The sequence below is a fragment of the Aspergillus chevalieri genome, chromosome 6 (assembly GCF_016861735.1).
Source record: "Aspergillus chevalieri M1 DNA, chromosome 6, nearly complete sequence".
Lineage (NCBI taxonomy): Eukaryota > Fungi > Ascomycota > Eurotiomycetes > Eurotiales > Aspergillaceae > Aspergillus > Aspergillus chevalieri.
In genome coordinates, this window is record NC_057367.1 from 2,655,733 (window position 1) to 2,679,017 (window position 23,285).

Genomic DNA, 23,285 nt, shown 5'->3' on the forward strand with positions numbered 1-23,285 from the left:
AGCATGTTCAGCTCCAGGAAGGTCTTCTGGCCAATATATCCTGAGCAAGATTACACGCACTGCATCTCAACTACAGGAGCGCGGCTGGGATATACAGCTGTATTGGCTCCCGGGTCATGAAGGCATCTATGGCAATGAGTATGCTGATGCTCTTGCAAAAGAAGCCGCTAACTCCCCAGCACCCAACCCCAACGGTGTGGAGGAGCTCACTCTCAAAGCTAGCATCCGAAGAACCCTCCGCATAGAAGCAGCAAGTGCATGGAAGTCTGAATGGGCTACCTCCACCCATGGGAACTCCCTCCGTCGTCTATGGAAAGAACCCTCAAAAGCACCGATGCAACTATATCAAGGCCTACGAAGAGCCGCCACATCAGTCCTCATTCAAATGCAAACTGGGAAGATTGCGCTGGCTAGTTATCTTGGCACCTTTAACGCTATGGAATCAACTGAATGCTCTTGTGGACGTGGCCTTCAAGATATACGCCACGTTCTCCTCCACTGTACAAACCAGGCAGGACCCCGGATGCGCCATCTTACACAGGGATCAAGGCGGGAGCTGGATTACCGGGCCTACCTAACACAGCCAGACCTGGTACCAAAAGCAGTGCGCTTCATGCTTGAAACAGGCCTCCTAGGCCAGTTTCAAACTCTACCAACCACATACCGAGTCACAACAACAGACTTGGGGCAACCGGCAGCATAGCGCAGCCGAGGTTACACGCTTGCAGAAGTAGGGAAGGAAACGAGACAGTATCCAACAATCCCATGGATCTTCGTGGCCATGGGAACAGCAGCACGAAAACCAGCAGCACGGGATATACAACAAGCGGAATGAGATATCAGGATATGTGTATAAAGGCGACGATGTACATAGAGACTACCATTACGGCGGCTTACCCGGCTGCCCCGCAGGACCTGCCGCCACTCGGCCTATAGGGCTGACAGATGCGTGTATGAATAATAATAATAATAATAATAATAATCATCAAGCATGATTGGTCCAGATGCTTACTGGGCAATCAGTCAAAGCAGTGCCCCGCAAAATAGCCGCTAACAGGCCTGGGCTGAAAGTTGTTTGGTGTTTTCATCCTTTGTGGCCATCTTACCACTATTTAGCCATTCACTCTTTAGCGAACACCGTCTACAACCCTTTCAATTGGTTCAAGCTAGTATCAACTACGAATGACTATTGTACTAGGTTGGAGAATTTCAGAGAAGTATTTTATGGAGTAAAAGGTGACTTATACATATTGAAAGATAGGAAGACATAAAGGAAAGAAAGGAAAGACAAGACATGGAATGAAAGGAATAGCTTGGACCAGAGACAATATTATTGGCCAACTCCACCATAAGAATGTCACTCACGAGCTCAAAAAAAGAAAGACCCCCTTGTGCTTCATCAAGGAAACATGCCCGTATATCAACTGCCAGCAGACTATCCACACCTTAGCCTGCTGCAACCTAATATCGCCCGGCTTCCCTTCGTTTTTCTCTTAGGGGTATTCTTGTGTTACTATTGACAATTCCACATAACCACCAGCAGACTCCACGACCCCTTAACAATGCAATTCAAAGCATTACAGTATTCGCTGGACCGCTTGACACCCGCCATTTGACGCGCATCATGACAGTGGGGTCCTGAAGATTGAAACCCGGAGTTAACACGTTTGCGGGAAAGTCTTTCCGGCCGTCCGCGAATTCCACTTCATAGAGCAGGAGCATTTTGGCAAAGAGTATTTGAACCGCTTTCATCGCCAGTGTACGTCCAGGACAAGCGCAAGTGCCGTGGCCGAACGACAGGAAGGTGTCGGTGGTAGTCGTCACCCGGGGGACACATTTTTCTGAGGCAGAATCGTAGAAACGATTCGGGTCAAATTCCATCGCATCCGGGTATAGATCCGGATCGGTATGTGTGAACAAAGCTGGCACCGTGATAAGGTCGCCTGGCCGGAGAATCAATTTAAGCGAGTTAATGGTGAGTGGCTTCAAGACCTGGCGGCTGGGGCCCCCTATCCTAAGGTAAGCGATGTTCAAGGAAGGCCCATGCAGTTAGACGGGAATAACGTACAGACCAGTGGCACATGGATACGCAAGACTTCCCTGGTATAGCTTTCGAGCCGGGGCATAGAGCTCAAGATCTCGGAGCTCCATTCTCCACCAGAGGCCTTTAGGGCTTTGCTAGTTTCTTCTCGGAGCAGTGGCGCATATTCTGGACTCGTCATGATCCGATACAACATGATCGTGGCCACCGACGCAATTGGCGCTGCTGCATCAAAAAAGAAAAACATCGTGTGCTGAGCTAGCTGGTCTACTGCACGCTCCTCTTCTTTGCACCATCCGTCACGTCTGAGGACATTCTGCTCGATAGCTGTTTCGATCAAAACGTCCAGCATCGAGAATTTCCCATCCTTCTCACCGGATCGAGCCCGGATCACTCGTGCCCGAATTTCCGGAATTAGCCTTTTCTTCAGGGAAATGATGGCGGATCGCAAGGCACGGCAAGCTGGAGCGAATTGCCATGCCAGGGGCCGGACAATGCGGGGATATGAGTAAATTGCTGCTGTCGTAGCATTGATTTGAAACATGTAAGACAGCGCCTGTTGGATAAAATCATTGTCTGTTGCGAACTCCGGGCCGATGATGAAGGAGGCAGCGACTTTAGCCATCATGTCGAACATCGCGTTTGACGTATTGGCTTCGTACCACTCTATGGACAGACTAAGCACGGCGTAAATGACTACAGCGGCCCGGATACTTACCGTTGGCCTGCCCTATCGGGAACGTACTCGGCAGGAATCTGTCCAAACCATTTACGACGGTCGCATGGAATCTTTCTATGAATGAAATCAGTCGTCATTATCTCCCGTATCAGGCTGTCGGTGGACATGAACGGACTCAGGTATAATGCTCTATTGCTGCATTTGTAGATTGCATCAATTGGTAATTTGTCCGTTACCGCAGTATGATAATGCATTCCATTCACCTAGAACCGTCAAGAGTGTCAGACAGGCCAAACTGCCCAGTAACCCTGTCAACAAGCAAGGGCTGTAAAGTACCACATCGACTGCATGCATGAAGCTGATATGATCTCGGGGTAGATTGCGCCATTCTTTGCTTGATTCCCAAGGCAGGACTACACAGTATCCGTTGTGTGGTAGTCGGACCGCCCAAGGTTTGGCCCGTTTTGTATACTGCAGTTGAACGGCGTATTTAGCATCGCTTTCAAGGGCAGGCTGTGGGACTGGGGCAAACGAACGCTCTGATAAGCCTTTTCATAAACCTCTGCCATATTCCAGTTGGAACGCGTCCATCTCAGTCGAGGGCTCAAGCAACTTCCGTCGTCGATGACAGGAATTTCCCCGAGGGATTTCCGCTTACTCCATCCGTCGATATAATCTGTGCCTACAACCAGGAAGAAGAGTAGTAGACTGAGCACAACCGCGGCCAGGAAAAGGCTCATGCTATACCTCGGGAACCCCACAGCGCCGATTTCAATCAGGGATGCCATGGCTGTTGGCACAAAGCTGTTCAGAGTTTGCTACAGTCTGGCTCGCGTCGCTATAATGCTTCCTTGACCGGGCTAGTCTCGTATTCTTCCCTGCGTGAGCAAAATTCGTAGACTTATGTGGACAGATCTCAGGACCGTTTGTTCTTGCGTGGTGCTCGGGACCGGACATTTGAGCAAGAATATCTACCGAGAGTATGGCAAAAGTCCCGGCCAACACAGCGAGCACGCGCGCGCGAGAGAACTCGATCATCCAGATTCCGACATGTAGTTGAAATGCGTAGCACAGTAATACATCATCCCCAGCCCCATCCAAGAAGCATCTTGCTTCCTTGAGGGGCCGAGAAATCATCCGATTGGACCTCATTATTCGCTTCTTTTCTGCCATTATACTCCATGCGAGCAGAGAAGTCGAGCGTGGAGGCTCAGCATTCGTTCGTTGGTTACACATTCCATCTTTAATTAGAAAGAGGTAGGCCTACACATTCTTTGCGTCCTAGTGAGGCTCTGTATTGGGGAAACTATTACCGACGATGGCTCTAGGCTGGCCGGTGGCTATTTCTTGTTCAGTTGCTGCTGGAGCATTAGTCTAAGTACGGTGGCGTGTCGACATCGTACAACATGCCGGAGCAGCTTGATGGCGAATTGCTGTAAAAGCCTTCTTGTTGGCACCTTTATAAACTGTAAATAAATTCCGAGTATCACACACATAGAGATTAAATGATAAGCGCAAGTCATCTCTTTAGCGAAGAATCTCGGAAGCTCACGGTGCTCGAAGACAATTGCAGTTTCGGATCAATATGGAAGCACAAACGAGGCAATTAACATTCCCCATTCTAAACGGCGATAGCGCCAGGGGATGTTGGAGGACCATTCACACCCAAATCAAAGTCGACAGGGCCAGAGCGGGAGATGCAATACAGCCTTTGGCACTGTCACAGAGCATAAGGACTGTATGGGCCCTGATACTGGGTAAATATACGGACTCGTTGAACGTGGCTTTTGGTGTTTGTATAAAAGGAATAGTCCCATCACAGTGTACAGCTTTTATGGAGCGGTGGCGACTGAGAGACGAACCGCATTTGTCCCTGCAGGAGGCTGTCGAGTGTGTCGACCTGAAAACGTGGTGCAATACAGGACCCGATACCACAACAACGCCTGCAACCTGCCTGTCGATCCAATGGGGAAATCAGAATGAAAACTCTGAGCAGGAGATCCCCTACCTCGATGAGCACAGTACGCAGAGTGTCTCGGTATGTGACCATCTCCTCAGTCTTCAGCACTGACTGACACTGAGTCAACCTAGTCCTGTAACCTGGCGCTCGCTCTCGACTGCAGCCAAATGAGCTCTCTTCGATGCTCTTTGCAATTTTCGACCTCCATTATCAGTGAGCCGTATGCCTCGGTCGTACTGAATGTCTTCTCCCACATTCTACAAGATATAATCGCCAGGCCTGAAACGACAGTGAGCCAGATTGATTTTTTGTGCGACTCAGATGCAAAGATCATTGCGGGGTGGAATAAGTGCAGTCAAATCGACTGCCCGGAGCGCTGCATAGATGCAACAATTCGAGATCAATGCGCGATACGCCCTGCCGCGGAAGCAGTGTGCGCACACGACGGCAAGTTGACATACTCGGAGTTGGACGATCGCTCAGAAAGACTAGGACACCATCTGCGTTCTTTGGGCATCGGACCCGAGGTCGTGATTCCGATCTATCTCGAGAAGTCCATGTGGACGATAGTCTCCATCTTGGGCGTCCTCAAAGCCGGTGCTGCCTTCCTCCTTTTGGATCCTTCCCACCCTACCACGCGCATGGCTGCCATCTGTACAGAGGTCAAAGCACCCTACGTTATCACCTCCACGGCACTGGAGCCCATGTGCCGCCGGCTAGCCAAGAAGACGGTTGTGACGGATGCCGTAATTGGAGATTTAGGTGTGCCGCTCCAGGCAAGGCTCCCACCCCTGTCGAAGCCCGAGAACGCGGCCTACGTGGCATATACCTCGGGATCGACGGGAAGACCCAAGGGTATAATTATTGAACATCGTTCATTTTGCGCCAACGTGATAGCGGGCAGCCAGATCCAAAATTTGGACCAAACATCCCGAGTCCTGCAATTCGCTTCATACGGGTTCGACATCAGCGTGCAGGAGATGTTAGCTACCCTTATGGTGGGCGGCTGTGTCTGTGTGCCCTCTGAAACTCAGCGACTCAATGACCTGACGAGCTCGATTACAGAATTCAAAGCAAATTGGATCGAATTGACCCCCTCGGTAGTGAGGCAGCTGTCTCCTCAAGCCGTGCCCGGTCTCAAAACCCTAATTCTAGGGGGTGAGTGCATGCTGGCCCGCGACTTCGCAACTTGGGCGGACAACGTACATCTGATGGTCGCCTACGGCCCAGCTGAATGCAGTGTGGTTACCACCGTCCAACGCAACGTCCACGGCGGAGACTTGTACAACATCGGTCGGCCCTTCAGCGCCCAATGCTGGGTTGTAGAACCAAGAAATACCGCCCAGTTGCAACCTATTGGCGCCGTTGGCGAACTGGTCATCAGCGGACCCATTGTCGGTCGAGGTTATCTGAACCAGCCTAGCCAAGATGCCTTCATGGACAGACCACCATGGGCGTCCACCTTTTCCATCCCTGACGGCACGCGGTTCTACAGGACTGGCGACCTAGCATGGTACAATATCGAGGATGGCAGCCTGCGGTATGTCGGGCGCAAGGACAGGCAGGTCAAGCTAAATGGCCAGCGTGTTGAACTTCAGGAAGTCGAAAATGAGGCCCGAAACTTTAGCAAGGATAAGGCTGTCGTGGTTGACGTGGTTGATATCGGTAGCACTGAGGACGCCAAAGCCCTTGCCCTATTCGTTGAGGGCCTTGAGAGCGGCCCAATCGAAGAGATGGTAGAATCCAGGACTGTCACTCAGACCGAGCAACACGTTCATAGGTTCTTGGCGGAGATACGAGTCTGGCTCAGTACAAGACTGCCGCAGTACATGGTCCCTACTCTTTATATCCCTCTGAATCGCTTTCCCTTGACACCCACAGGAAAGCTTGACCGCCGGGCATTGAAGGATCAGGCAGCCCAATCTGTGGCGTTGGGATACGGTAATCATGTCTCCGAAGCTTCCCCTGGCGAGGAAGCAATTGAGGGTCATACTGAAGTCGTGTTAATGCTGCGCCGCCTCTTTGCCGAAGTCATCGGGTTGCCAGAGGACCGGGTAGGCGCACACGACGAATTCTTTTTGCTCGGGGGCAATTCTGTCACAGCCATCCACATGGTAGGGAAGGCCCGTGAGGTAGGGCTTTCTGTGATGGTTGCAGACATTCTCACTCTACAGTCCCCTTTCAATCTAGCAAAGGTTGTAAGCAAAGCTGAGGAATCGCAGTTCATCGAGCCATTGGGGCTTTTAGAAGACCCGCAAGTCTGCCTGGAACTCGCAGCAACAGAATGTCAATTGGCTCAAGGGGACATTGAAGATATCTATCCTTGTACCCCGCTGCAGGAAGAACTGATGGCCATTTCGAGCATCAAACCCGGCTCCTTTATCGGAACATTTGTCTTCTACCTGCCGGTCTCGCTTGATAGGCTGAGGTTTAAATGGGCCTGGGACCACATCGTCAAGAACACCCCGATCTTACGAACGCGCATCGTTCAGGGTGGTGGCAGTCGTCTACTTCAAGTTGTCGGGAAGGAGCAGGAGGAATTAATAGTATGCGATTCATTCGACGAATGCTACCGTGCGTTGGGCCAGTACGAAATGACTTTTGGATCTTCTTTGGCACGGTCTGCCCTGATCAACCCTGAAGGCAAGGCCCCTGCATTTGTATTAATGATACATCATGCGGCCTTTGATGGGTGGTCCTATGTCCAGCTGTTGCAGGACCTTGGGGAGGCATACAAGGGTCGTCCAATCTCCCAGCGACCAACTTTCAATCATTTCATTGGTCACATATTGAATCAAAACGCTTCGTCGGCGGAGGATTTCTGGAGAAAGGAATTTACCGATTGCGAGGCCTCCAGCTTCCCAACTCGCCCTAATGGATGGATAGCTCCTCAAGATCCTTCATGGACAAAACGTCGCATCCCGGTGGAGAAGCTGAGCGGAAATGGGCTGATAAATAACCAGATTCAACTAGCCTGGGCCATGATAATCTCCAGTCACACCAATTCGAAAGACGTGGTCCTTGGCACCACCGTCTCTGGGCGCAATGCTCCCGTCGCGGGCATTGATCGGATGTTGGGCCCTACCATCGCCACATTCCCCCTGCGCATCCGGCTCAAACCAGGGACAACTGTGCAGGAGGCACTCAAAGAGATCCAAGACCACAACACCGCCCTGATTCCGTTCGAGCACACCGGGATGCAGCGTATTCGCGGAAGCAGCCCGGGGGCAGCGGCTGCTTGTGACTTTCAGACCCTGCTCACCATTCATCCGTACCGGATACAGAGCCCGGCAACCATCTTGCGAGATTCACCTGGCAATCGAGGCGAGCAACAGAAATTTACTTCGCATATACTCACTGTGATAGTAAGCCCTGACTCGGACGCTTTGAAGGTGGAGGCCGTATTCGATGCGTCCGTCCTCTCGCCCCCCTGGGTCGACAGGCTGCTGCGAGGGTTTGAAGCCGTTTTGGTCCAAATTTCTCGCAGCCCAACCATGCAGCTGGACGCCATTAGCATCTTGAGCGCCCAGGATAAGCAGCAGATTAGTGATTGGAATTCCGGGGTCGTTCTGGGCAAGCCGCGGTGTATGCACGACCTGATCTACGACTCCTGTATGAGTTCCCCTGGACATCCCGCGGTTCATGCGTGCGACGGCAGCTTCACGTATAGCGAGCTCCTACAATTCTCTCGCGCGATTTCAGGCCAACTTCGGTCCCTCGACATCGGGGCCGAGAGCATCGTAGCTATCTGCATGGAGAAGACCCGATGGCTGCCTGTCGCCGTCTCTGGCGTGTTGATGGCCGGAGCCGCCTTCGTCCTGCTCGACCCGACCTTCCCCACCCAGCGCCTCCGGGGGATGTGTCAAGAGACCGGGGTTCGGGTCGCTCTATCGTCCCCGACCACATACAGCAAGTGCCGGGACCTCGCCCGGGATGTCATCGCACTGACCGAAGAAACCGCAAGCCGACCCGGTACGAGTTGGAAATTACCAGCCGTGAGCCCTCGCAACGTGATGTACGTTGCCTTCACCTCTGGCTCCACGGGTGCCCCAAAAGGGGCCCCAATCGAGCATGGCATGTGCTGGTCCACTTACGAAGCGTACCGCAACGCTCTGTCGCTGTCAGGCGCCTCCCGTGTCCTCCATTTTTCATCACTCGCTTTTGACGCCGCTGTGTTCGAGCTCGTGGGCACACTGGCTGCGGGGGCCTGTGTCTGTATTCCATCGGAGGAGCAGCGTTTGAGTCATTTGGCTGGGGCCATCACAGATCTTGGCGTTGACTGGGTCATGCTAACGCCATCGGTGGCCCGCACTCTTTCGCCGGCCGAAATCCCCTCTGTGCGCACCCTAGTCCTCGCTGGGGAGCCGGTGATGCCCGCTGATCTGCAATCGTGGTGCGGATATGTTCGATTGCTCGGGGTCTATGGCCCAGCGGAGGCCAGCATTTTCACCACGATCACTGCATTTCCCCGGGAAGACTGTGACGCGACGAATGTTGGAAGATCCGGAAATAGCACCTGCTGGGTGGTCAACCCGGACAATCACAACCAACTTCAACCTGTCGGGGCGGTGGGAGAGCTGGTCATTGCTGGTCCCAACGTTGGACGAGGCTATATCAACCGGCCCCAACAAACCCGGGCATCCTTCATCCAGAATCCCTCTTGGGTTGCGGATTTCCCCGTCGCCCGGGATACCCGGATGTACAAGACCGGAGATCTGGTGCGCTACCATCTCGATGGCACCTTGCAGATCCTTGGCCGGAAAGACGCGCAGGTGAAGCTTCACGGGCAACGGATCGAGCTGCGAGAGATTGAGATTTGTGCAGAGCGTTCGATGCCCGGAATGACGGCGGTGGCCGATCTCATCGCGCTTCCTCATCCTAGGATTATTCTGTTCCTTGCAGAGAGGCGCCAGTCCTTCTGTGCTGACCGGGCTCATCGCTGTGACGACTGCACTGCATCGTTCGTCCTGCCTACGGATCCAGTCCATGGGCAAAGAGCCGCCATCCTCTCCCACCTTAGCCAGGTCCTACCGACGTACATGATTCCATCGATCGTGCTCTCTTTGGAGTACTTTCCACTCACTCCCTCGGGTAAGATAAATCGCCGATTGCTACGGGAGGAGGCAGGCAAACTCGGCCAGGGGATTTCCGACTGGGGTTTAACCCCGCCGGTGCTGAAGCGAGAACCAGGGAGCGATAAAGAGCGACTGGTTCGTGACATATTCGCAGAGGTACTTGCCTTGGACAAGAACGCGATCCGGAATGACGACAGCTTCTTTACGCTCGGTGGAGATTCCATCTCGGCCATGCGGGCTCTCAACTTGTGCCGAAAGGCGAACCTGCTTCTTCAGATGTCAGAATTCCTCGTCTACAATTCTATTTCTCTCTTCTGCCAAAATGCCAGGTCGGTCGACTCGCCTGTGGAGCACGCCCAGGAGCAGCCTGGGCTACCTTTCCGATTAAGCCCTATCCAGTGCATGTTCACGTCCCTTCCTTCCGCTAGTGACAAGAGGTTCAACCAAAGCTTCTTCCTTCGAGTCAAGCAGGGCTTCAGCCTGTCTGACTGGCGCCACGCCCTCAAGCAGGTCGTGCGCCACCACTCGATGCTTCGAGCCCGACTGCTGCCAGATGATCGTGAGCAGGTTATCACATCGGACATAGAGACATCCTTTCGTATGTCCATGCATGATGTCGAGGAGATCGGGGCCATCTCAACAATAGCAGAAGCGTCTCACTCTGCGCTGAACATCCGGACCGGTCCAGTAATATCGTTGGACATCATACATGTGAACAGAGACGAGCAATATGCACTCTTCATCGGACACCACCTGGTCGTGGATCTGGTGTCCTGGAGATTCCTGCTAAGCGACATTCAAGACCTTCTCCAAGGCAAGCCATTGCCACTTACACTCCCATATTCATTCCAGTGGTGGGTGTCTCATCAGAGGACACACAGTCAGGGCCATGTGGAGCCCAAGGATGTGTTGCCGTTTGATGTACATTGCGCTGATTACAATTACTGGGGCTTTTCAGCTGAGTGGAACACGTTCGGTGAAACGTGCAGTCGGGAATTTCTGTTGGATGAGACCACAACCGCAGCTCTTGTGGAATCCGCCAATACAGCATTGGGCTCACACCCCCAAGAGCTCTTCCAAGCAGCCCTCCTACACTCATGGGCGAAGGTTTTCCCAGACCGCAAGACTCCGACCATCTTCACCGAAGGCCATGGCCGGGAGCCCTTCGATCCTGCTATTGACCTGTCCCGGACGGTGGGCTGGTTCACGACCATGCGGCCTTGCACGGTGGAAGTCTGCGAAAGTATGGGTTTGCCCGATCTTGTCCGCTGTGTGAAAGATACTAGCAGAAGCCTCCCTGGAAACGGTCTGCCCTACTTCAGTGCACGATATCTCGACCCCAGGTGTAGGGAGGCCTTTTCCGGCCATTCCCCGGCCGAGGTACTATTGAATTATGCCGGCCGCTACCAGCAGTTGGAAAGCGACGATTCCATTTTCTCCGCTCCCACTTGGAAGCCAGACCCAAAGTTGGATGTTGCCCACGACCTTCCTCGATTCGCTATATTCGATGTGGTGATCGAAGTTGCCCATGGGCGGCTGCACGTCTCGGTCTGGTATTGCAAGCACACGCGTCGGCGGGAGGCGATTCAGCGCTGGATTCGCGAGTATCAGCGGTCCCTCTGTGAGGTTGCGGAGGAGTTAAGCAATCTCACCCGGCGATTGACACTGAGCGACATCCCGCTGGCCCGGATGACGTACGACCAACTGGACGCACTTGATCGCGAGATCCGACTGCGACTCGATATCCCTTCCGTATCTTCCATCGAGAGCATCTATCCTTGTTCCAAGGCTCACGCTGGACTCATTCATGGTCTGACGGGAACGGCCGCCAGCCATGCCGTCCGCTCGATTTGGGAGATCAAATCCCCGATAGTCCTTGATGCCCAGGCCGTGGCAGACGCCTGGCTTCGACTGATTAGAAGGCACACCATTCTACGGACGATTCTCGTGCGTTCTCCTGGCGATGGACGGATCTTCCATGTGGTCTTGAAAGACCCGCGGACAGACGTCCAAGTTCTTCCATGCTCTGGTGATATCTCATACGAACGCTTCCGGGACCTGCCGCGCCTCTTGTCTTGGGAGACCTCGCCGGCCCACCGGTTCGCCGTGACCCAGACGTCTGACAGGCGGATACTTGCTTTACTAGAATCAGGAAAGGCCTACATTGATGGTATGTCGCTGTCGATCCTGCAGCAGGAGCTGTGTCTCGCGCTGCGTGGAGAGCTCCCCAGGTCCAGCGGGCCCTTATATTGCAAGTACATCGCCCATCTCACACAGCAACCCAGCCGGGATACTCAGTCCTATTGGGAAACTGCCTTGAAGGGGATGCGGCCCTGCTTGTTCCCATCGTTGGTGGTGAATCACCCACCGGAGAGTCCAGTCGCCATGCACACTCTCCGCTCAGCCTTACCACAGCCCGACCGGCTCAATTCTTTCTGGCGGTCCACTGGCCTGACCGTGACCAACATCTTCCAGCTGGCCTGGGGGCTCGTTCTCCAACAATACTGCCGTTCCCCAGACGTATGCTTCGGGTCCTTGGTGTCGGGCCGCGACATCCCCATGCCTGACATCGCCCAGATCGTGGGGCCCTGTTTCAATGTCCTTCCGTGTCGTCTCGTGCTGGATGCCAACCGGAACGTCGTGGAGTGGCTTCGCCAGAACCAAGCTGAGATGGAGCGCCGCACCGAGCATCAGCATTGCTCGGTGCCAGACACCCTACGCTCCGCCGGGTTCGGCGATGCGCAGGCCTTCAACTCCTGTTTGAGCGTGCAGTCTCCGTTGTCCGTCCATTCCGCGCAGATCGAGTTTCAATTGTTGGAGAATCATGATCCGACCGAGGTAAGCCCTGCCGTTTGTTTATTCATCGTGCGTCTGCCAAAGCTAATGGTGTATGTTATGTAGTTTGACCTCTGCGTGGCGGTTTTCTGGTCGTCGGGCCAGGTGGATGTCCATCTGCGATACTGGGAGTCTGTTTGTACGGATGAACAGGCGGCGCAGGTTCTGCTTTGCTTCGTGCGAGCTGTCTCTTTCATTGTGGACTACTCCCAGGAGACCCTGCGCGTATTGTCTCTTGCACTTTCCGGCTCAGGCTCCCCTGTGTCTTAGTGATAGAAGCTGTTGCTTTCATGAGATATGTCTGTTTGTCTGTCTGTATGTTTCGCTTCATCGAAAGAAAGGGAGAAAGATCTTTAGTGCTCTGCCTTCTTCACCTGGCAATTTTCCAGGAATATATGTGTTCAAAAAAAAAACTGTTGTTTATATTAGCCTTGTACCTCTAGGGACTAAGAAAATTTGCATACTCGTCAGACCTTCCAGAGTTCTCGGGTTGAAATTGACGGAGCCACCCAAGACTGCGATATTCCAGCCTGGCTCGAGTCCTTTGCAGAGAATGCGGTTAGTCCAGTGCTTGTGTTCGCCAGACTGGGGTCCCATCGAGACAACCATATATAAATATCAGGAGTCGGCGCTCTATGCTGGAAGTGATTCACGCAACTTGGGGGTGAGAAGAGACTTGTTGAAAGATGGCATTTTGTATGTGCGCGACCAGGCCAGGCGAAAAGAGGGTTTCCCATAGATTCGTGCACCATGCCCGATTACGATGTCCTGATGACGCCTACAGCATTAGGTAGAAAAAGAAAGCTTTATCTACTTTTTTTACATGGCATAGTCGTAACACTAAAAATTCCCTATCACCAACAATAGATAATATGAAGCGCGAGTCAAATGTCAGAATCTCAAGTCAGACCAATGACCAAGCCATTCCCAAAAAGGGTGGCAACTCGGAGATGATCAGAAAATAGCAAAGAAGACCACGGGAGTCGGAGACCATGCAAGGTTATTGCAACATGAGTTGAAGTTCCTTTGTATTGAGAACCGGCTCTTGAGAAACAAAAACCAGCAATTACAAGAAGACAGGCAGTCTTTGGAGGCAGAGAAGCAGCTCCTAAAAGATGATAACTTGAGCTTACACAAGAGAACCAGAAAGCAAGTCAACACTCACGGATGAGAATGCGAATTTGATGTTGGGCTTGTTCTTGTTGGTTTCTTTTTGGCCATGACTACTGTGGTTATTTTGCTCTGCCTGCTTATAAAGTTACGAGGTGCTATGTTCCTGTAGGAGTTGCCCTATACTACCGAGTCTTGCTACTGAAGATGAATTGTTTTGCTCATGTACTTGCCTCTGGTTGCCGTGTAAAGCCGCTAGCTTAGTATCGCAGTAGGCCTACAGCCCAGGGTCCGATGTAATGCCTACAAGAGAAAGGCCTCTCATTACTTACCTTCTCCTACTTCAATTGACACTACCACCACTGTGGCGATCACTATACCGACCAACTAACCCATCTGGATTGGCTTTAAAAGACATCAACATGCAGAACAGCGAAAACATCGGGATCGCAATCGAACACCATGCCACGATACAGCTCAACAAATCATGCAAGCGGTGAAATCGATCGACGAACTCGAAGCCCAGGAGCAAATACTGATTGACGAGAAGAGTACACTCCAGGCTGAGAGAGTAGCGCTGGGAATTGCGGCTTTGGCTGCGCTGAGTAGAAGCGAAAATCGGAAATCCTTTTTTCAAGAAGTTGTGGGTAATGGGGCTGTTGTATTGGTGTTTCTGTTCGGATACTATCCGTTTCTTAGAGCTGTATCTCGGCTTTGATAGTGAGGGTCGAGGATTGCTTCTAATAATATATGTCTGCATCCATCGAACTGCCGGTTGCATCATCCCGAGGCTCCGACGTCATCGCAGCCAATCAGGAGAGCCTCCGCGCTGGCCCTCTTCTCGCACAGCAAAACCACGAACGCGCAGCTTGTCTTCTTCCACGCTTCTCCCCGCCGTCTCTCCAGCCTCCCTGTTGCAGTCCGTTTATCGTGAGTGTGCCAATTCCGTAGCTGCTGTGAATTTCTTAGATTCACCGGCTTTTTTTTTTTTTTGTTTATTCAGAATCCGGACTGACTCGTGGAAACCACTGAAGAACCGTCCGTGACTGCCCGACTATCATCGGTCATCCCTACGAATAACAACCAGCTTCGAACTATCGATTTCTATCTCAAGACCAACCAAATTCGATATTCAAAGATATATTCGCTCCCATGGCTCCTCCTCCGCCGTCCAACTTGCCTCTGCCTGAGAGGCTGAAGGCCCTGGCTCAGACTTTACAGTAAGCCTGTCCCTTCACCTTCGCTCATTGATCTCGTTCAGCTACTAACCATCCGTTTTTACTACTGCAGATTTGGCTGGTTTGTTGGGTAAGTTTAGTCATGACACCGTGGCTTTTGGTTGCGCTTCCGCAAGGCCAGTGCTGACCGACCTGCAGCCACCTGACTCTACTGCTTTCCGTCGCCCGGTACTTCCTGTCCTACTTCACCTTCAACTATTCTTCCTCCGCCGCCCAGGTCTCCTACCGTCTCGCATTCATCTCCGCTGCCGCAACGTATGGAATTGTGGTTTACAAGGGACACATCGCACGTGGTCGTTTGCAGGGCAGCCCTCCCAGCATTGCCTTGAAGCTCATTACCGATGAAAATGTCCAGTATCTTGGTATGTAGCGGGTATAATTCTATAACAGAGGCCTTTACGCTGACACATTTAGGTATGGCCTTGTTGTGGCTGTACTCGCGCCAGGTCCCCTTGGCCCTCCTGCCATTCAGCGTCTACTCCATCTTCCACGTTGCGACCTACTCTCGTTCCTACCTGATCCCCACCATCCAGCCTCCCGCGCCCGCTGGCTCCAATGGTCCCAAGCAGCCTCCTCTGGCGGAGACAATCGGTCGATTCATCAAGCAATACTACGATGCTAGCATGGGTCTCGTCGCTGGATTGGAAATGGCTCTCTTGATCCGTCTGACTCTCGCGATCCTCACCTTCTCCAAGGGTAACTTTGTCCTGTGGGCGATCTACTTGTCCTTCTTCCGCGCACGTTACGCCCAGAGTGCCTTCGTCCAGCAGGCTGTTCGTCACATCGTGGCGCGTGTGGACTCGTCGGTTTCTCACCAGACCACTCCTCCCGCTGTGCGTCAGGGATGGGAGACATTCAAGGGTGTTGTTCGCCAGGCTTACGAGGCCACTGATCTCAACCGTGCCACTGCAGGTGCGAAGAAGCCTCAGTGAATGCAGCCAAATGCGCGGGTAAATGCCATAGGGTGAACCATTCTCATAGGCGCCAGTATTTGTCGCTGTCTTACGAAAGTATAATGAACCTACATAAGCTAAACGATGCGGGACGGGCGATCGTATAGACGAGCCAAAAAGGTGTGTCGGCAGCGGGCGTGAAGATTCATGTGCAATGACATGGCATGCAATTATTCTCTTTGGATTCGTTCTCTGAGTTCCATTGCTTTCCGGCGAGTCCCTCTATTGTTACTACTGTTGTCGTTCGAATTGAATTTGCGTTGAGCCTCATGAGGTATGACGTGTGACCGGCAGCTGCTACTTATATCCTGCTATTAATATACCTGGATTCTCGACCAACCCACTTTGCTTTCTGATAAGAATAAGATGAGAATATGGACAATTAGAATTGTACTCTGTATGCCGAGTATCCAAACTGAAACTGGATGACCAGTCGTAGTGCGGGATTATTAAAGGCGGCGGAGAAAGCGGACACCCGACCGAAATTTCGGGCTCTTTTGGGATGAATTTCAACGACCACAATTTTTTTCAAACTCGCAGACGAGGTGCCATGCTCTCCCTGGTCACCTCCCTCTGGTATCTCCTGTAGTAAATTGATTTCTCTTTCCTTTCTGGATCTCTCTTTCCTTTTTTACTCCCACGCCATCCTTGTGGTGGCGCATTTCCGCTTTCAACTCGCCGCCGCATCCCAACTCCGTGGTCTGGCCCGCACCACGACCTGGTGGGTTGCGGTGTTCTTGCAATGAGCCTGACCTCGCGCATCTTCGGCCTGTTTACGACGACAGAGACATCGAATTCGGATTCTGCGTCGTCGGCTTCGTCCTCCCCTTCCTTCGCCCAGAATGTCAGCCCCGGCATCAACAATGGCTTCACAGCGTCGAGTACATCGGTAATCGGCTCGAATCAACCGTCCACAATGCCTGAGGAGGATGAACCTCGTCCGCCGTACCTACACGTATGCGCACACATACCCTTCGCTGTTCTGTGAATCGTCGAGGCTAATTGACATATCATGAACCCAGGCGATGCTGGCTGGAGGTACCGGTGGAACATGCGGTGATATGCTTATGCACTCGCTCGATACGGTCAAGACTCGGCAGCAGGGCGATCCGCATTTCCCTCCCAAGTATACATCGATGGGTTCCTCGTATGCAACTATCTTCCGTCAAGAAGGGTTCTTCCGTGGACTTTATGGGGGTGTTACGCCTGCGTTCTGGGGTTCGTTCCCCGGCACAGTAATCTTCTTTGGTGTCTATGAATTCACCAAGAGGCGGATAATTGATGCTGGGATTAGTCCACATATTGGTTACTTGACCGGAGGTAAGATTTTCATTAGTGCTGTCGTGCGGTTTTTGTCATGTTGATTTGGCGATAGGGTTTATGGCCGATTTTGCCGCTTCGATTATCTACGTCCCCTCGGAGGTGTTGAAGACACGATTGCAGCTCCAGGGACGATTCAACAACCCTCACTTCTACTCCGGGTACAACTACCGTTCTACCACCGACGCCTTGCGCACTATCGTTCGCCAAGAAGGGTTCTCTGCGCTTTTCTACGGATACAAGGCGACGATCTTCCGCGACCTTCCGTTCTCCGCTTTGCAGTTCGCTTTCTACGAGCAATACCATAAATGGGCGATTGACTGGATGGGTACACGGGACATTGGACTTGGATTGGAGATTCTGACCGCCGCCACCGCGGGTGGTATGGCTGGTGTGATGACTTGCCCTATGGATGTGGTCAAGACCAGAGTCCAAACCCAACAGAACCCCGAAACTAGCAGCTCTCCCAAGCCCACGGAGCATGCGCCCCGGCAGAATGCCAGTCAACAAAGCCTCCGCACACAAGCGCGGTCGATTTCGACATCACCATCGTCGGGGTCGATGCCGCCGCCGTCGCATGGAGCACCGCCACCAGGTACTGCCCGCCTTGACACCTCATCCTTCTTCACGGGATTGAGGATGATCTACCAGTCAGAAGGCCTCGCAGGCTGGTTCCGCGGCGTGGGACCCCGTGGTGTGTGGACTAGTATCCAGACTGGTACCATGTTGGTGACATACCAGTACCTGTTGAAGCAGTTTGAAGCCTGGCAGCCCTCGGACGAGGCGAACCCTCTCTAAAACAAACCCAAAACTAATGGAGTCCCTCCAACGAAGATACCAATGGATGGATCCACCAAAAAGCCAGATGAATGATGGATGATATAGCTCACTATGTAACCGGAGCATATACATTGGAAGGGCGTTCCGGCATGATTGTGATTGTGACATGAGATTTCTTCGCCCTCTGTGGATCATTGTATTTTATCTATACTCTTTTCTTGATGTTTTACTTGCTTTGCTTACTTTTCTGAGCGGTATGGATGGCGGCATCTTCGGACCTTGTCTGGATAGGATGCTGAATGGATTGCATACTAGACTTGGAGAGATGGATTGGGATAGTTATGGGTGTATCATAGACAATAGATGAATATACATAGACGTACTTGTGTGTATGCTGGCGACGTCTTGGCGTCCCAAACAGGAAACGCACACACGGCGCCATGTAAACAAAGCCCAGCTCCGCCCCACCGGCCGACGGTGCGCATCCCCCGGATCCGTCACTTCTCTTTCTTTCACGTTTTTCCTTCTTGCTCTTTTTGTTTTCTTTCCTCATTTTGTTCTGCCTCGCGTTTGCTCAAGTTTGCTTCCTCGCGTCTTGCGGAGTTGCGTACATATATATAGTTACCCTCCCGCTCTGATAACGTAACCTCACTGTTATCGCATATATACTCTCCCCGCCATCCTGGCCCTGAATCATTCCTTCTTCCGCACTTCGCATCGCATTCGCACTGCATCCATCGTATAACCATGTCGGTCGCACTGCCCTATCTGAACAAACTGCGCAAGAGCGATCTTGTTGATTTCGCCCAAATCACCGGTCTCAATGGGTGTGTGCCCAACTACCCCTCCTTCTCCCAAAGGGAAAGACACTGACGTCGCTGCGATGTAGCTACGAAGACTACAACAAACCAGACTTGATCATCGCGCTGGACAACCATCTCTTCGCCAATCGCTCTGCATTCGCTGGTGATGACCGGCTTGCGGATTATTATAGGCGTCTGGCGCAGCCGGCAAGGTTTGCGACGCCGGCGAAGAGAGCGATGAGGGTTGAGGTGCCGTCTTCGTCCCCTGCGGAGGTTACTAGGTCAACGCGCCGACAGAGGGCTGTTCAGCCGCAGCCTGTTGTGAAGAAGGAGGAGAAGGAGAGCGGGAGTGAACAGGAGCAGGACCAGGAGCAGGACCAGGAGGAGACCAAGTCCCCGCGGAGTGTGGCGGTTACGTATGCTCACATACTTTCTATGGGGCTGGTGCGATGGTACTGACTTGTTCTAGTGACGATTCTGAAGCCGCTACTGTTCAGGAAAATACTGTTGTTCCGCCTGAGACTCCGAAGGTTCCGACTCCCAAGGCCCCCGCCACGATCTTGAACGTGGATCTGCCTCCCTCTCCAGCTGTGGTTACGGATGTGATTGATCGCCAGACTGCTGCGTGGGGCAAGAGCATCAATGAGACTTGGAATTCGTCGGGAGTTATCGAACGTTCGAACGCGCTGCGCTCACTTCTCAGCAGCGTAAAAGCCATTGAGACCCTGGTCTTGCTCCTCGAAGGATCCGGCATCATCCGGCAGATCTGGCCCTTGCGCTACCTTACTACGGTTCCTGCTATCGAGGCAATTCACACTCCGGAGTTCACGCTCAAAGTCCCTGACATCTTTATTCTTGTCGACGGGGCTTTCTGGGCTCCGTTCTCGCTGTGGCTGTTGACCAATGTCTTTCTGCCGCTTGGCGCTGCTTACTTTTTCAATCTCAAGGCGACCAGTACCGACACTACCCGCAACGGTTCTTCGCAGAAGACCAATTTTGACCCATTGAGCTTCAACATCGCTCGCGCATTGGCCGCGTATCTGGTCTACGCCAAGCATTTCAGTTTCTGGGATCTGTACAGTGGTTTTACGATTGACAAGGTCAATGCGTCAGTGCCTGGTGAGTGGACTGGGATGTTGACCGGTACTGCTATTGGGCTTGTTGGGACGTTGTATGAGGCGATTCTTCAGAAGTGATGTATTTTTTGTTGGTATTGGATTGTTGGTGTTGGTGGATTGGTGTTGGCGCGTTGTTTGTCTGTTCAGCTGGGATATTAGTTCATGATTTTGGGTGTAGGGTGTTGGTATATATGCAGTTATGGTTTTAGTATCGATTTGTGCTCTAGAGCACTTGGTTAGTTATCTGAATGAATTGTATGGCTTGTCTATCCCATATAAAGGTACCAAGCTCATCGAACTCTCTTAAACCTCGTCGCCAACTCCACCGTAAACAGGATCGGCACCTCAGCGGTGACTTCCACAACATCAGCCCGTATATGATTACTCGTACTAAGCTGGCCCCCAATCTCCGTCGCCCACTCCTCAACGTCCCACTGGAATCCTTTCGTAGTAAGCCGCGCAGGCCCGGAAATCGGGATTATCCCGACATTCTCTTCGAGAAGATGCTTTTCGCCTTCGCCGTCGGCGCCACAGCTACCAGAACCAGTAGATTGTGTTGACCCGGGAAGAGGTCGGTTAGTTTTGGGTGTGTGGATGACATTCCTCCCCGGCTGCAGGACAAATGTCAAACTCTCCTCCGACACAAGATACAGATTCCCCGCTGCGTCGTCCGATGAGTAACTTTTCGTCATGAGGTAGAGATGGTGGATCTGCGAGAAGGCTTGGTCGACGCGGCCGCCGAGACCGCCTAAAATGAGAATTTCCAGTCTCCCGTTTTCGCTTCCCCCCGTTTTATCTTTTGAGGGGCCACTGGTGATCTGTGCGGAATGCGCGCGCAGATACTTTAGAGATTTCGTAAAGTCTGTCGAGTATTGGTCTGGATCTTGGATTATCGTTACGCCTAGTCCTTCGTAGTGTGTGCGGACGGAGGCGTGGATGGAGTCTAGGTCGCCGATTATACAATCAGGGAGCTGGCTTTTGCTATTAGTAATTTTGTTCTTTTCTTGGGCTTTTATGCATTGCATGGGTGAGATAGTGAGGTGGGGTGGGTGAGGGTTACAATGGTAGATTCAAGGCCGTTTTTTCGCATCAGATCGTAGAAGCGGTTTGCGCCGCCGTCAGCGCAGATTGTATAGCTTGCTTTTCTCTTGTTAGTATTTCATTATTGCAAAGGATGAATGGTTGATTGGAGAGGTGATGGGGGGTACCATGTTCCCGTAGGACTTTGAAAGCTTTCTCATTGATAGGCTGGTTGAGGACGAGGAGGGCAAATGGGGAAGGGGGTGCATCGGTGCGGAAGAATTGGGTTGGGTCCCAGTCCATTTTGCGCATATATAGGATCAGTTAGGGACGGTTTGGTATATACAATATGGATTGTGGTTGGGGCTGGGATATGGAGGACGTGAGATTAAGATGAGTTTTCCCGATCGGGTATTGATATCATCGGCTCTACTAAATCTGCGGTGAAGTGGCTTGGTGGGATTTGTGGACTTGCTGGTTGTTGTGCCACTTGATTCAAGCTTAGTGCGACTGGGATGGTTACTGATGTTTTGGACAATATTTCACAATAAATTGACTATCTTAATTGCGATGTAAGATCGGTCTCTATCTTCTGTGAACCCAAGTCCGGATTAAATGTAGACCCGAAATGGCTTCCCACATGGGGACTTATAGAAGCCTTGGGCCATGCTCCAAAGTCCAACCCGAAGTACATCCTAATTCCAATCTCATGCCATGGTTGTCCCGTCTCGCCCCTTCCACTGGCCCGGCGGCATCCCACCAGAAGTGAAGCCTGACGCAACGGGGACATCGCACCCGAGGAGCTCAACGAAACGGCTAAATGCTGGTTACTGTTTGTCTCTGTAAGTGGTACCCCCGGGGGCTTTCAAGTAATTCATAATCCAACATCTGTACATGCAGGAAGCTTGAGTCTCCCGGGAGGATGCCAACATCTCAGACCATGACGGAGACTACGAAGTCCGGCAACGACGAGCCCTAGTGGAGACATAGGCAAAGGCAGAGCAAACATTTCGAGATATGGGCAAAGAACAATAGCAGCTACACCATGCATAGCTGACAAATATCTAGTCCTACCAACGAAGAGCGCGTCCGACCAATGCACTCGACTACCCGGAAGCTGCCCTGCACGGTGCGCAGCAGTGTTTCCCCAACAGGGCACGACTCTTTGTCTCGCTCCGTTCTCCCCATCCCACCGGTTCAACAGATCCAAATGGATTAAGCTCTTTATTTTGTCCTGCCGTTTGGATGGCCAAATGGACCATAGCCTCGGGGTTTGGGGATCCAGCCATGAGGGAATTGACCCTAACCCGGCTACGTTTCCTGATCCGTCTACTTTCCAGACCACTGATGTCTTGCCCTTATTTATTCTGGAAATGGCTAATTTTGCCTGTATGACTATGACTGAAAGGGGCACTGTGCTTTTCATGGACTGTCTTTCTCCGTGGTTTTTGGTAACTCAGGAAGATCTAAATACTGGGCGCATCACAGCGGTTGAGTTTAAGCGGAATGGGCAGATTCGGGAGAGTTTTCTTCGAAGGGCGTATAATATGCTTCCTGTCTACCTTCGCTTCTGTCCATTGGGGAAGCCGTTGTCGGAGGTTAAAGAGGGCAGAGCTGGAGGAGTTCGACCGGAGATGAATGCGGAGTGTGTTCCCCCCCCTTTTTTTTTATCCCTTTCCATCTCTAAGCTAACACTTGAATCCTTTATGGCAGACTTGAGACGACTCAATCTGTGATTGACATCCTCGAGGGCGCCAGGTCACGCAAGGAGTTCATCCCCGGTTCTGACGGTGCAAGAGATGGCTGGACAAAAGATATCGAGCTCTACGCACCCGAATATTTGCAGACGGAGGCAGAAGGAAATGAGGCGGACTATGACCATGCACGCCTAAGTGACCCTAAAGATGCATATTGACTCTATAACATCTCCAAGGCGATGAGCGTGTCTGCTCCAGCGCTGACTGGCAAAAGTGCTCTGGACGCACCTCGTTGCAAACATGATTCTCTGTCTTCCGCCCGTTTGTGATCTTCGTCTAGTCAAAGTAGACGAGACGTGAACCTCCGTTTCTGGAAACCTCACGCGTCAAATATCATTGACTACTCTCTGGTCTTGGAAAGATCAGGAGAGCCGGTATATCTGCATCAGGTGCGGAATGGTTCACCTCGTCATATCATGGAGCATACGGCCTGTTGACTGTACACGGTCCCCATCCCGCGAAAGTGCACGACGCGCTTGTTGATGGCAAGCCCCAAAACGTCCTTCCCGGCCGGGGTGAAGTTGGCCGATTTTGCATGCTGCATTGGTTAGTCTCTGAACCTGAATTGTATAGGACAAAGCTTACAGTTGCAAAAA

General features: G+C 52.2%; 8 protein-coding genes across 8 annotated transcripts; 6 read left to right on the forward strand and 2 right to left on the reverse strand.

Moving 5' to 3' along the window:
- Window positions 1-1,569: 1,569 nt before the first annotated feature.
- ACHE_60929A (cytochrome P450) lies at window positions 1,570-2,678 on the reverse strand (the record flags this gene model as incomplete). The annotated part of the gene is made up of 2 exons (XM_043282157.1): window positions 1,570-2,009; window positions 2,069-2,678. 2 exons carry the CDS (start codon window positions 2,676-2,678, stop codon window positions 1,570-1,572), a joined length of 1,050 nt encoding a protein of 349 aa, XP_043139565.1.
- A 1,876-nt stretch (window positions 2,679-4,554) lies between these two features.
- On the forward strand, window positions 4,555-12,860 carry nrps12 (nonribosomal peptide synthetase fmqA; the record flags this gene model as incomplete). Its single annotated transcript, XM_043282158.1, has 3 exons — window positions 4,555-4,758; window positions 4,812-12,593; window positions 12,657-12,860. The coding sequence occupies 3 exons, from the start codon at window positions 4,555-4,557 to the stop codon at window positions 12,858-12,860; spliced, it is 8,190 nt and encodes a 2,729-aa protein (XP_043139566.1).
- A 1,992-nt stretch (window positions 12,861-14,852) lies between these two features.
- Window positions 14,853-15,870, forward strand: ACHE_60931S (uncharacterized protein; the record flags this gene model as incomplete). The annotated part of the gene is made up of 4 exons (XM_043282159.1): window positions 14,853-14,920; window positions 14,991-15,008; window positions 15,077-15,300; window positions 15,353-15,870. The coding sequence occupies 4 exons, from the start codon at window positions 14,853-14,855 to the stop codon at window positions 15,868-15,870; spliced, it is 828 nt and encodes a 275-aa protein (XP_043139567.1).
- A 763-nt stretch (window positions 15,871-16,633) lies between these two features.
- ACHE_60932S (putative mitochondrial carrier protein) lies at window positions 16,634-18,009 on the forward strand (the record flags this gene model as incomplete). The annotated part of the gene is made up of 3 exons (XM_043282160.1): window positions 16,634-16,846; window positions 16,914-17,211; window positions 17,267-18,009. 3 exons carry the CDS (start codon window positions 16,634-16,636, stop codon window positions 18,007-18,009), a joined length of 1,254 nt encoding a protein of 417 aa, XP_043139568.1.
- Window positions 18,010-18,738: 729 nt separating this feature from the next.
- On the forward strand, window positions 18,739-19,990 carry ACHE_60933S (uncharacterized protein; the record flags this gene model as incomplete). Its single annotated transcript, XM_043282161.1, has 3 exons — window positions 18,739-18,818; window positions 18,881-19,210; window positions 19,264-19,990. The coding sequence occupies 3 exons, from the start codon at window positions 18,739-18,741 to the stop codon at window positions 19,988-19,990; spliced, it is 1,137 nt and encodes a 378-aa protein (XP_043139569.1).
- Window positions 19,991-20,202: 212 nt separating this feature from the next.
- On the reverse strand, window positions 20,203-21,244 carry ACHE_60934A (thiamine diphosphokinase; the record flags this gene model as incomplete). The annotated part of the gene is made up of 3 exons (XM_043282162.1): window positions 20,203-20,883; window positions 20,973-21,052; window positions 21,121-21,244. The coding sequence occupies 3 exons, from the start codon at window positions 21,242-21,244 to the stop codon at window positions 20,203-20,205; spliced, it is 885 nt and encodes a 294-aa protein (XP_043139570.1).
- A 402-nt stretch (window positions 21,245-21,646) lies between these two features.
- ACHE_60935S (uncharacterized protein) lies at window positions 21,647-21,911 on the forward strand (the record flags this gene model as incomplete). The annotated part of the gene is made up of 2 exons (XM_043282164.1): window positions 21,647-21,774; window positions 21,833-21,911. 2 exons carry the CDS (start codon window positions 21,647-21,649, stop codon window positions 21,909-21,911), a joined length of 207 nt encoding a protein of 68 aa, XP_043139571.1.
- A 568-nt stretch (window positions 21,912-22,479) lies between these two features.
- ACHE_60936S (uncharacterized protein) lies at window positions 22,480-22,847 on the forward strand (the record flags this gene model as incomplete). The annotated part of the gene is made up of 2 exons (XM_043282165.1): window positions 22,480-22,577; window positions 22,646-22,847. The coding sequence occupies 2 exons, from the start codon at window positions 22,480-22,482 to the stop codon at window positions 22,845-22,847; spliced, it is 300 nt and encodes a 99-aa protein (XP_043139572.1).
- Between the last annotated feature and the right edge of the window lie 438 nt (window positions 22,848-23,285).